General features: G+C 52.3%; 1 protein-coding gene across 5 annotated transcripts in view; it reads left to right on the top strand.

Moving 5' to 3' along the window:
• MAN1C1 (mannosidase alpha class 1C member 1) overlaps positions 1 to 12,205 on the top strand; it is a 191,637-nt gene that overhangs the window by 140,410 nt on the left and 39,022 nt on the right. For 4 of the 5 annotated variants that reach the window (XM_065527407.2, XM_005544389.4, XM_074016296.1 and 1 more), the window contains 2 exons: positions 4,808 to 4,925; positions 10,415 to 10,508. In XM_065527407.2, coding sequence (XP_065383479.1) covers positions 4,808 to 4,925; positions 10,415 to 10,508 — 212 coding nt within the window. Of the gene's footprint in view, positions 1 to 3,146; positions 3,373 to 4,807; positions 4,926 to 10,414; positions 10,509 to 12,205 lie in introns of those variants that run through there. The other variant, XM_074016301.1, reaches the window with a different exon arrangement.

The following is a 12,205-nucleotide window of genomic DNA, read 5'->3' as shown; positions in this document are numbered from 1 at the left end:
GGAGAGGACCATACCTGCTTTGGGAGCCACAGTGAGTCAGTGGCACAGTAAAAGTGCCAACGACTTTCCTGGACAGGTGTTTGTCACCAAACCTGGGTCTCAGGGTTTAGTCCACATAAGCCTGAACCTCCTGGGGTGGGCAGGGGCAGTTCCTCTGGACATCCCACAGTGCTGTCTTAAGAGCCCTCCACAGTGGCCCCAAACACTCTCTTCCCCCATTGGGGTTCCAGAGCCAGCAGGCACATCACACCCTCCTCCTCCCCCAGTGAGGAGGTCCCCGAAGCTGCTAGGAGATCTCAGGATCCCAGCCCTCCCGGACAGGAGCCTAGCTCTCAAGGAGCCCTAGCCACTGTCCCTGTGCTGCATGGAGCTACTTACTAGAAGCCACATCCCTGGGCACCCAGCAGCTCTCTGGGGCCATCCTCGAGGCCCTCCAACAACCCCGACCCTAGGAAGGCTGTGATGTTCCACCGTACCAGACTTCCCATCCCATCTCCCGAAGTGATTTCTTATCTCAGGGCTCTCAACCCAACAGAAGCTTCAGCCAGCTGTCCAGGAGGAGAGGCAGGGGCCCTGGGCTCTGGTTGGAGGACCTGTAGCTCCGGTCACTGTCCTGGGGAGGTTCCACCCTTCATGTCAGCCTCAAGGGCTTCACCACCTTTCTCTGGTCTTGCAAAAAGAGGGCTTGGCATGTTCAGCATCTTCATCAACTGTCCTCCGTGTGGTCGGGAAGAATTCCCAGGGTGTGAGCTCACTGGAATCTCACCATAGGCCAGGGAGGGGGGTGCTCTCAGGGGCTGGAGAAATCCCGGTCTCGATGCCAGGGTTGACTCCTCAGAGCTGGACTCTTGGATCTCTGCTCAGATCCCTCTTCCATAAACCCTGATCCTGGAGAGACACGGCCAGCTGTCATGAAGCCCAGACACACACACACTGTCCTCTGGCTCCCCCTCCCCGGGTCTGGGGTAGGACCTCGTTGGGGGCATCCTTTCCTCTTCTGTCCCTAGCCCTTCCCTAGGTCTCTCAGAGCAGGGACCTGATCTGACACGAATCCTGACATTTCTGATTAAGGAAGTGCGTTTGCTTTTAGGCTGTTTGTGTGTTCTCCATGCCATGTGCGTTCATGTGTATTTCCTGGCAACATCCCCCTTTTTGTTCTTGGTAAGAGAGGCTGTTGCTAAAAATGCCTGCCTCGGAGAGTGGCAGGGCTGTATGGGCCCATGTGGCACTGAGTTTGCTCTTCAGAGGGGGCCTCCTGGCAGGAGCTGGGCTACTGTTGTTGCACCTGCCCCCGGCAGGGCTCACTGTGGGCAGCCCCGACAGGAGGGGCAAGAACGTGGGCCCTCCAGGAGAATAGGTAACCAGCCCTGCCCTACACATCAGGGTAGGAAGGACCCTGAGGGGAGGCCATTCCCCAGCAGGTTTGAGCTGCACCTCCTCCATGGTGTCTGCACAGACCAGCCTGGGAGACTGAGGCAGGGCCAGCCTGACCTGGGACCTTCAGGGACACTGGACTGCCTGGGAGAGTGACGACGGCCCGTGCAAGGACCGTCTGCAGCCAAGTCGGTCTCTTTCACTCATGCTCTCTCACACACATGCAAACACTCTCCTGCCACCCTTATAGATCATAAAGGCCCGGATACACAAGCTGGCCTTTGTCGCAGACACGCTGGCAACCATACACAGGCACACACATTCACAAACGAATATCCGTTTACACGTGCATGCTTCCGCCACACACAAATAGACATGTCTTCACAATCGCAAATGTCTGGTGAGAAGTCACTGTGCGTCAGGCATCACGTGAGCACGTGACACGGATTGTCTTTTCAACCTTACAGCAACCACAGGGACTCCATTTTACCAGTAAAGAAACTGAGGCTCAGAGAGGTGAGGTAACTTACCTGAGGTCACACAGCAGCAAAGCAAACTTAATTAGAAGCCCAGTCTGTCTGCCTCCAAAGTTGATGATTACACCATACTCATGAGTGTACCTGCCTAGAAGCTATAGCCAGGGTGGGGAGGGGCATTGTGGAGCAGCCCCCTCCTGCCAGGAAAGAGAACACACAGGCTCTGCGCCCACTTGCACTTGAAAGGCTGGGAGAGGAGGGCAGAGCTTCCTGCTGGCCCATTGGCTCTCAGGGCTGAGCAGAGGACCTCCTGGTCTCTGGGATGCTGCCCAGAGCAGATGCATTTGGGGCACAGAACACCTAGGATTTGGAATTGGATTCAGTTCTACCACTTACTGTGTGGCCTCGCCCTCATTCTATGAAATAAAGATAATGGTATCTACCTCCGAAGTTGGTTGTGAAGGTAAAATAAGAACCACCAGAACCACCTAGCACAGATTAGAAACTTAGTAACAACAACATTTACATGTGCATAATTACATAATGATAAAAATGACAATACTTACATGCATAATTTATACCTCACAATAACTCTATGAAGTGTGGGTGCTGTCACTTAAGGGATGAGGAAACTGAGTTCTAGGGAAGTTAACCAACCTGCCCGAGGTCACCTTGCTGGGACCCGGAGAAGCCAGCATTGGAAGCTGGGCAGGAGAGGAAAGGCACCCAGCCACCTGCCCGCCTCTGCCCAGGCCGGCTCACTTGTCTGCCAGGGCGTCTCCACCACAGGAAGCCCACTCGGGAGGGTGAGCGTGTGGGAGTGGGAGAGAGGAAGGAGAGGCCCACGTGGAGGAAAATGAGAACAAAAGACAGCTGGAGGGCTGGTGGCTTTTTCCTACTTTAAACTTCCCTGAGAATACAGGAAGAATGAATTATTCAGGAAGCTCTCTGAGACTCACTGAGATCACAAGCTGGAGAGAGAAGTCTCAGCTAGCCTTGGGGGAAGAGGGACAGAGAGGGGGCAGGATGGCAGCTCCCTCTTTCCCTCTGGGTGAGTGCAGGGCCGTCTTAGGGTGGGAGGCCCAGCAGACCTGTTTGAATCTTGTCTCCATCATCTTCTGCCTCTGACCTCAAACACTTCACTTCCCTGTGTGAGCCTCAGTTTCCTCCTTTGCATAGGGGTATGAATGATGCTTTATGTTATGGGCTTTCAATGAAGTAATGATGTAAACTGCTTGCCCCAGTGCCTGGCACATTATAGCAGCTCAATAAATGGAAGTTCTTTTGTTTATTCAGATCAGGAGCCAAGTTTCCCCTCCTGTGCAACCCATCCCTCCCCCACTGTCCCCTGCCCCAAGCCAGGATGAAGGGGGTGGCTGTCTCTACATGTGTTGAGGTCACCTGACCCCAAAGATCTCAAAACCTGAGTCCTCCATCTGTTCCCAGAAGCTGGGAGGCTGGTAAGTGTCCCTACTTTCCCAGAAACCACATCCAGCCCCAAGAACGGAGTTAAGAGAGAACAGCAGCATCAGGGGAGCCCCAGCCCTACCCCAGGAAAAGCAGCACCCCTCAAGTGGCAAACAGTGACCTCCACACACCCACGCCTGCCTTCCTAAGTCCGTCCATGGAGACAGAGGGGCAGACGGGCCAGTTCCTGGGAGGGCAGTGCGACCAGCAGCAAGGAAGCAGAGTGCCCCTGGCAGAGCCCGTCCCTCAACCTGTCCCACACTAACTGCACCTCAGAGCCGCTACAAATGGGAGGACGTCACTCCACCCTGCTCTGCCCCACCTCTGTCCACAGCCTTCCTGCAGAGACCGTGTGCCCCTAGTTGTCCTAAATGTCCCACAGGAAAGATAATCATGATACATAGAGGAGACTGAGGCGCAGGGAGGGGGAGCAGCTTGCCCAGAACCACCCCCATTCTGCACCCTCTTTTCCTCTTTATCCCCACAAAAGCCCAGGAAGGAGGAGGCATGAACCTAGGAGATGGAGGCATCACCTTTGCCGTGTCTTACGGAGGCAGGCACTGAGGCAAGCAAGGATTAAGTGGTTTGCCCAAGGTCTCCAGCTGAGTGACACTTGAACCTGCACCTTCTGGCTCCAGATCTCAGGGAGACTGTAAATGAATGCTCCTGGAAAGGCAGTGTCCTTGTTCCCTATCCTGTGATCAAAAGAGAAGCAAGCTGCACAGCAGTTAGCACAGGCTCTGGCGTCAGAGCCAGCGCTGGATCCCAGCTCTTCGAATTACTGTGTGATCTCAGGCGGGGGACATCACTGTCCTGTGCCTTGTTTACCCCATTTGCAAAAGGGGCAGCTGTGAGGATTAACCAGGATCCAGCCTCTGCATTCTTTGTCTTTGAAAGCACACAGCTCCAGATGTGTGGTCACACCAGAACTCCCTGCCTGTCTCATGTAGGTTCCATGAAATTCCAGGCCGGGGCCGTTTCGTGTCCGTGGGCAGCACTGACAGGGTGCTGGGAGAGGGAAAGAGCTAGGCAGGGCACTGCTTTTCATGGGCCCCATTTGCACCCGAATCACAGCACTGTTTATCCTCCACATGCAGAACCACCAGTGGTTGTGAGCCATCCGGCGCCTTCAGCCAGAGGACAGCAACTGGGTGTTCTGTGGGGTCTTTGTGGTCCCCGACGGCATTAACCACATCATCTGTAAATTCAGCATAACTCTTGTACCAGGTCTTGAGTTCCTAACTCTTACAGGGGTTGCTTGATGATGGAACAGAGAATATTCCAAGTCAGGCCTGGGTTCAAATGACCTTCAGTGAGTTACTTTATCTCAGTGTCCTCATCAGGAGGATTCACTGGAATTGTACGGCAAAAGCTCCTGGTTCCGTGCCTGGCACGTAGTAGGTGCCCCCACCGAGCAGCTGCCGTTACTCTCAGCAGAGGAGCCGGCCTGGCCAGCGGGGGGATGATGGGGGCTGCTTCTGTCTTTTCAGCGGGAGCTGGGGCTGGGCCACGGCCGGCAGCAGCAGCATCTTGGCGGAGTTTGGATCCCTGCACTTGGAATTCTTACACCTCACCGAGCTCTCTGGCAACCAGGTCTTCGCTGAAAAGGCAAGTCTCCTCCCCACTCCCTCCCAAACAGCTCCCACCTTCTTCCTGCCGAGCAGAGGGATGAGCGTGCAGCTGCCACGGGGTTTTCAGAGGCGAATGTGTCCTCCCTCGTGGATCAGCAGGAGGGCAGTGGGGAGCCCGGGAGCCCAAGCTACCGCTAAGATAGCAAATAGCATCCACCTGTGCCCTAACGCCAGGTGGCAGGGAAGGTGAGCACGCAGAGTCAGTAAGATTCTACAGAGGGAAAGGCAGAGACAAAATTCTGCTGGGGAAAAGGTTCTCACTGGTCTGCGTCAGCTCAGTGGCAACCACCCATATGTGAAGTCTGGAGAAAGTGCAACTGAAATCTAGGCACCACCTTGCATTGGCAGGAATTGGCCACCTGGTGCAGAAGTCCCCTTTCCAGAGATGTTTAGCTTTTCCATGTGAGATCTGCCTGCCTTCTTCCCTGTGCCTGTTTAGCTCATGCCGTCAACAGGCTGGCATGGCAATACCCTGCCATGGCAGATGCCCCAACTGTTCATTCCTGCTGTTCAAGGCCACACGGGAAGCTGAGAGCACCAGTCAGCCCTGACAGCTGCCCATAACTGGCCTTGGGCAGTCCCCACTACCTGGAAGGGTCGCTGTAGGTCTGATCTTAAATCCAAAGAAGGGAAGTGCTCACACCTCCCTCAGATGGCACTCAGGCTCCAGCAGCTACGGTCCCTCCCTGAGGGCTGCCTGGGGAGATGGAAGCCCTGCCCATCCTCTAGAGCCCTCCAGGGAAAACTTTGTGGCGGCGCCACTCCCAAAGCCTTGTCTTCCCCCTGGAATGCCCGCCTCTTAGACCAGTATGGGAGCTGGGAGATGACTGATAGATTCCCACCTCTACGCCACAGCTCCCAGCTTGGCAACTGGGAGATGATCGATTCCCACAGCTACCCCATGGCTCCCAGTATCATGTCGCCATCCAGCCTCAAAGCATCACCTGGCTCAGCTGTGAGGAAACAGATTTCTGGGCTTCGCTCCAGGGCCAGGCATCTACATTTTTAATACGCATTCATGTGCTTTTTGACGCATGGTTTGGGAGCACTACTTACTCAATGTAGGAGTCCACCTGAGTGTCCTTAAGAAGCTCAAGAAGAGCTGTTCAGCCTCTTCTTGATTACTTTTGCTGACAAGGAGCTCACTGCCACCCTTAACAGCTCATCCTCCTGGCAGCCCTTCCTTCAAAAGTGTTTTCCTTACATTGAGAGGGACTCTGCCTCCCTGAAACTCCCCCGTTTGAAAGCTCGTGCAGTGAGTTTAACCTCACTTCCTGGTAGCTCTTATTTTCTGATCCTTCCCCACCTCCAAGTCCCATCCCCCAACCTCCCTGTTTCCATTGCTCTTAAGTCAGACTCCTCTAGGAAGGTTCTGACCAGCTCGGAATGGAGTGGTTCAGGGAACTCACTCCAGTCCCTGGTTATTCTGGAGTAATAGCTACCCCTGCCTGAGCACCCACTATGTGCTAGGCACATTATAATAGCTCCACTCCTCCCAACAACCCTGTGAGGTGGGTCTTCCTGGTGCTCCCATATTTACAGAGGAGGAAACTAAGACTCAGAGAGGTCAAGTCACTTGCCCTGGGCCATCCAGCTGGTCAGTGATAAAGCCATGATTGAAGTCCAGGACGTGCTGGCTCCTTCCAGACCAGATTGATAGAGCAGGCTGCAGGCTTTTGCTCTAGAGTCCATCTGTCTGTCTCTGTCTCCTCTACATTTACATACTCTGGCTATTTTCATCCCCCAATCATGCCTCCCACAGAGGCAATTATTGGCAGTCAACAAATTGGCCCAAATTCTAGAAGCGCCCGCACTCTCCAGGGGAGCCAATTTAGTCTGCTTCACTGCTCACCACCAGGACAGTCGAGAGTAACTCAGGTACAAGCACATTCCTGTCCCGGTAATGGACTTCGTTAACATAAATGGATATGAAGTCTGACGTGGCAAAGCCAAGTGCTGTCGCCTGGAAAGGAAGGTCTGACTCAGAAAGGTGGCTGTCCCGCACTCCCGGCCCTGTACACACATAACTCTATCAACATGAGACAGGGTGGTCCCAAGGGCCTTTCTCTCCCGAGGGGTCTTGTGCTGGCTAGGATGTGCTGAGTAGGATTTAACCATTGTCGGAGAGCAGGCACTATGGATAAAGCCCTCCTGGATTCCACTTCTCACCTTTAGAGTCCCAAAGGTTGCAAACCCAGCCTCTTCCTGCTCCAGCTGGGGCAGCCTCTGCTCCATGGTTACCACCCTGATCTGCATTGGCCCAGTGCTGCCCTGTGTCGGGCAGGAATATGTATGGTTTATGTTGTCAGAATTCATTCACGTCCTGGCTCTGCCACTTAAGGACCAGGTGGCCATCAGCAAGTCACCAAACCTATCTGAGATTCAGGTTTCTTGTCTGTTACACTGAGATAATCCCTTGTCTCGGTTATAAGGGTTGGCGATAATGTATATAACAGATCTGGCTCAACGGAACTGAGAAAGGTTAACAGCTGTCATTGCTTTTTATAATTATTACTCTTTTTATTAAAACCCTGAAATGCCTGTTAGGGCATGGGTTATTCAGGAGCCCAAGCCTCTTCCCTGAAATGATTCCAGGATATCAGATAAAATAGCATATTACTAGACTGGGCCATATGAAACTGCCAATATTGGACCTTTTTTGATTGCCTTATATACTTACTGTTTTTTAAATGGCCAGAATACTTAAGTTAGCAACACTTAGCACTAAGCAGTTTTCAAGAATATAATACATTGTTATGAACTACAGTCATCATGTCTTATACCAAAGATCTCTTAAACTTTTTTTTTTTTTTTTTTTTTGAGACAGAGTCTTGCTCTGTTGCCCAGGCTGCAGTGCAGTGGCACAGTCTGGGCTCACTGCAAGCTCCGCCTCCCGGGTTTACGCCATTCTCCTGCCTCAGCCTCCCAAGTAGCTGGGACTACAGGTGCCCGCCACTACGCCCGGCTAGTTTTTTGTATTTTTAGTAGAGACGGGGTTTCGCCGTGTTAGCCAGAATGGTCTCGATCTCCTGACCTCGTGATCCGCCTGCCTCGGCCTCCCAAAGTACTGGGATTACAGGCGCGAGCCACCGCACCCGGCTGATCTCTTAAACTTAATTCCTCCTAACTGAAATTTTATATCCTTTGATCAGCGTCTCCCCAACCCTTGGTAACCACCATTCTACTCTCTACATCTACTTCTTTTTTTTTTTTTTTTTTTTTTTATTTGAGACGGAGTCTCTCTGTCACCCAGGCTGGAGTGCAGTGGCATAACCTCAGCTCACTGCAACCTCCGCCTCCCAGGTTCAAGCGATTCTCCTGCCTCAGCCTCCTGAGTAGCTGGGATTACAGGTGCCCACCACCATGCCCAGGTAATTTTTGTATTTTTAGTAGAGACAGAGTTTCACCATGTTGTTCAGACTGGTCTCAAACTCCTGACCTCAAGTGATCTGCCCACCTCAGCCTCCCAAAGTGCTGGGACTACAGGCGTGAGCCACGCCACCCGGCCTCTACTCTCTACTTCGATGAGTTCAACTTTATTACGTTCCACGTATAAGTGAGATCAAGTATTTGTCTTTCTGGCCCGGCGTATTTCACTTAACACAATATCTTCTGGGTTCATACATGTTGCAAATGACAGAATTTCTTTCTGTTTTAAGATTGAATTATATTCCATTGTGTATACCACATTTTCTTTCCTTTTTTTTTTTTTTTTTTTTTTTTTTTTTTGAGGCAGGGTCTCACTGTTGCCCAGGCTGAAGTGGAATGGCATGATTATAGCTCACTCCAGCCTCAATCTCCTGGGCTTAAATGATCCTCCTACCTCAGCCTCCTGACTGGCTGGGACTACAAGAATGTGCCATCACACCCAGCTAATTTTTGTATGTTTTGTAGAGACGGTTTCGCCATATTACCCAGGCTGGTCTCAAACTCCTGGGCTCAGACAATCTGTCCAACTCAGCCTCCCAAAGTGCTGGGATTATACGAGTGAGCCACCACCCCTAGCCTATACTATATCACATTTTCTTTTCTTTCTTTCTTTTTTTTAAACAGCATCCAGGCTGGAGTACAATAGCGCCATCTCTGCTCACTGCAACCTCTGCCTCCCAGGTTCAAGCAGTGCTCCTGCCTCCACCTCCCGAGTAGCTGAGATTACAGGCCTGTGCCACCATGCCTGGCTAATTTTTGTATTTTTAGTAGAAATGGGGTTTCACCATGTTGCCACAACTGGTCTCAAACTCCTGGCCTCAAGTGATCCACCTCCCTTGGCCTCCCAAAGTGCTGGGATTACAGGCGTGAGCCACCATGCCTGGCTATACCACATTTTCTTTATTCATTCATCTGTTGATGGACACTTAGGTTGATTCCATATCTTGCCTATTTGAATAATGCTGCCATGAACACAGGAATATAGGTAATCTCTTCAACATACTGATGTCATTTCCTTTGGATATATACCCAATAGTGGGATTGTTGGATTTGACCATTTTTGACCTATTAGCAAGGCAGTTTTACCTAAAGCTAACAAATGAGCTACTGTCACTTAACTCCACCTTTAAAAGAACCCTCCGTAGGCCAGGCACAGTGGCTCACACCTATAATCCCAGCACTTTGGGAGGCCGAGGCTGGTGGATCACTTGAGGTCAAGAGTTCAGGACCAGCCTGGCCAACATGGCGAAACCCCATCTCTACTAAAAATACAAAAATTAGCCAGGCGTGGTGCATGCCTGTAGTCTTAGCTACTGAGGAGGCTGAGATGGGAGAATCACTTGAACCCAGGAGGCAGAGGTTGCAGTGAGCTGAGATTGTGCCACCGCACTCCAGCCTGGGTGATGGAGTGAGACTCTGTCTCAAAAAAAAAAAAAAAGGTCAGGAGTTTGAGACCAGCTTGACTGACATGGTGAAACCCTGTCTCTACTAAAAATATAAAAATTAGCCGGGTGTGGTGGCACAGACCTGTAATCTTAGCTACTCAGGAGGCTGAGGCGTGAACATTGCTTGAACCTGGGAGGCAGAGGTTGCAGTGAGCCGAGATCATGCCACTGCACTCCAGCCTGAGTGACAGAGTGCTACTCTGTCTCAAAACAAAACAAAAAAAACCCTCCCCGAAAGAACCCCTCAAAAAGGACCCCTAAAGCAGCAAGCAATGAGGACGTGTTGAGAGTAGGGTGGGGTAGGAGTTGGCCAGGCAGTGGTTCTGGGGTGAGACTGTCCAGGCACCAGGCAGAGCAGTCAGTGGAGAGGCTTATGGATCAGGCCCTGCCACACCCTGCACGTGGCACCAGGGCAAGGCCATGTCACCACCCCCGGGTTGGAGTCTGCAGTCCATTGGGCAGCTCTCCCTTCCTGCCTCCTCGTAAGGTTTCCTACGTGCATCTGAACCAGCTGCCTCCCATCCTCAGCCGGCTGGGTGCAGTTGGCTTCTTCGGAAGCATGAAGGCTCATTTGGTGTCTGTCTCTCGGCAGGTCAGGAACATCCGCAAGGTCCTCAGAAAGATTGAAAAGCCGTTTGGCCTCTACCCCAACTTCCTCAGCCCAGTGAGTGGGAACTGGGTGCAACGTGAGTACAGAGACGCCACTGCCCCTCATTCAGCAGGTTCCTGCCCAGGCTTCCTAGGAAGACCCTGCCAGGCCCCTGGGCTGAGTGAGGATGTGTTTGTCAGAGCTGTGCAGCCAGCAAGGCATTCTCTCGGTGCTCCTGGACACCACTTGCCTTCCCACGCATCCTGGGGGCTTGCCCGTGGTTGTCCGCTGCTGTGGTGCCGGGTGTGATGGCTGCTGTTTACTGAAGGCCTGCCCTGTGTTTTCCACATCCTACCTACCTTATCTGGCGCCGTCAGTGCTGCAGCTTTCCATCTCCTATCCTGCTGCAGGAGCCTCCTGCATTTTACCCCAGGCTCTCGGGAGGGTCCCAAGTGGAGTCATCCATCCTAGAAGTGGCTCCAAGAGAGGCCAGGCATCCTTTCCCAGCCCCTTTGATCAGGTTCCCCATTTCCAACTTCAATTTGTTTTGTTTTGTTTTGTTTTTGAGACAGAGCCTCGCCCTGTCACCCAGGCCGGAGTGCAGTAGCGGAATCTCGGCTCACTGCAACCTCTGCCTCCCAGGTTCAACTGATTCTCCTGACTCAGCCTCCCGAGTAGCTGGGACTACAGGCATGTGCCAGCATGTCTGGCTACTTTTTTGTATTTTTAATAGAGACAGGGTTTCACCACATTGGCCAGGCTGGTCTCGAACTCCTGACCTCAAATGATCCACCTGCCTTGGCCTCCCAAAGTACTGGGATTACAGGCATGAGCCACCACACCTGGCTCTAACTTTAATTAAAACAAAACAAAACAACAACAACAAAAAACTACACAACAATGTAGAAATCATGAATTCATCCAGGTGCATGACGGGAGGCCGAGGCAGGTGGATCACGAGGTCAGGAGTTCAAGACCAGCCTGGCCAACGGGGCGAAACCCGGTCTCTACTAAAAATACAAAAATTAGCTGGGTGTGGTGGCACATGTCTCTAGTCCCAGCTACTCAGGAGGCTGAGGCAGGAAAATCGCTTGAACCCGGGAGGCAGAGATTGCAGTGAGCTGAGACCGCGCCATTGCACTCTAGCCTGGGCGACAAAGTGAGACTCTGTCCCAAAAAAAAAAAAAAAAAAAGACATCATGAATTCACCTGTGCATCTTAGACCTACAAGAAAGACTCAGTCCCAGAGTTTTCAGTTGTTCTCTGTTCAGAGACTTGTTTCTCAGCCAGATAATAGCCAGTCACCCATGGAACATCATTCACAAGCCCCCAGCCCCACCCACTGCAACAGAATGGGGTTTGGGGTCCTTAGGTGTGAGGATGTGGACAAGTCCCCCAGGCCCCTGGAATGCGCATGCCTGTTGAGAAGCCCAGCTCTGGGAAGCAGAGACGGGCCCTGGTCACATGGTCATGGTCAGCCAGAATTGGCAGTGATAGGCTCCATGGGCACTGCCTCTAGGGCCTCCCAAGACCTGGCAGAGCCCCCATCCCCACTGTCTCTGTGCAAACAAGGACCCCCTTCCCTTTCCCCTGCCTCCGACCCAATTTTTGTGACATCAGTGAGGGCTCAGGGGCAAAGTGGATATGAGTCTAATGACTGCATGGCTTAGGGGGGAATTCACTGTATCTCTTTGAACCTTGGTTTCCTGTCCTGCAAAATGAAAGAAGGGAGTGAGATGCATTCTTTGTGTGCCATGGAGAGGCGTAGGAAGAATGGTCAAAGGCTGCAGGAAA

This window comes from Macaca fascicularis, chromosome 1 (genome assembly GCF_037993035.2).
Source record: "Macaca fascicularis isolate 582-1 chromosome 1, T2T-MFA8v1.1".
Taxonomy (NCBI): domain Eukaryota; kingdom Metazoa; phylum Chordata; class Mammalia; order Primates; family Cercopithecidae; genus Macaca; species Macaca fascicularis.
Note: the sequence above shows the minus strand (reverse complement) of the source record. Positions and strands in the feature narration are given on the sequence as shown.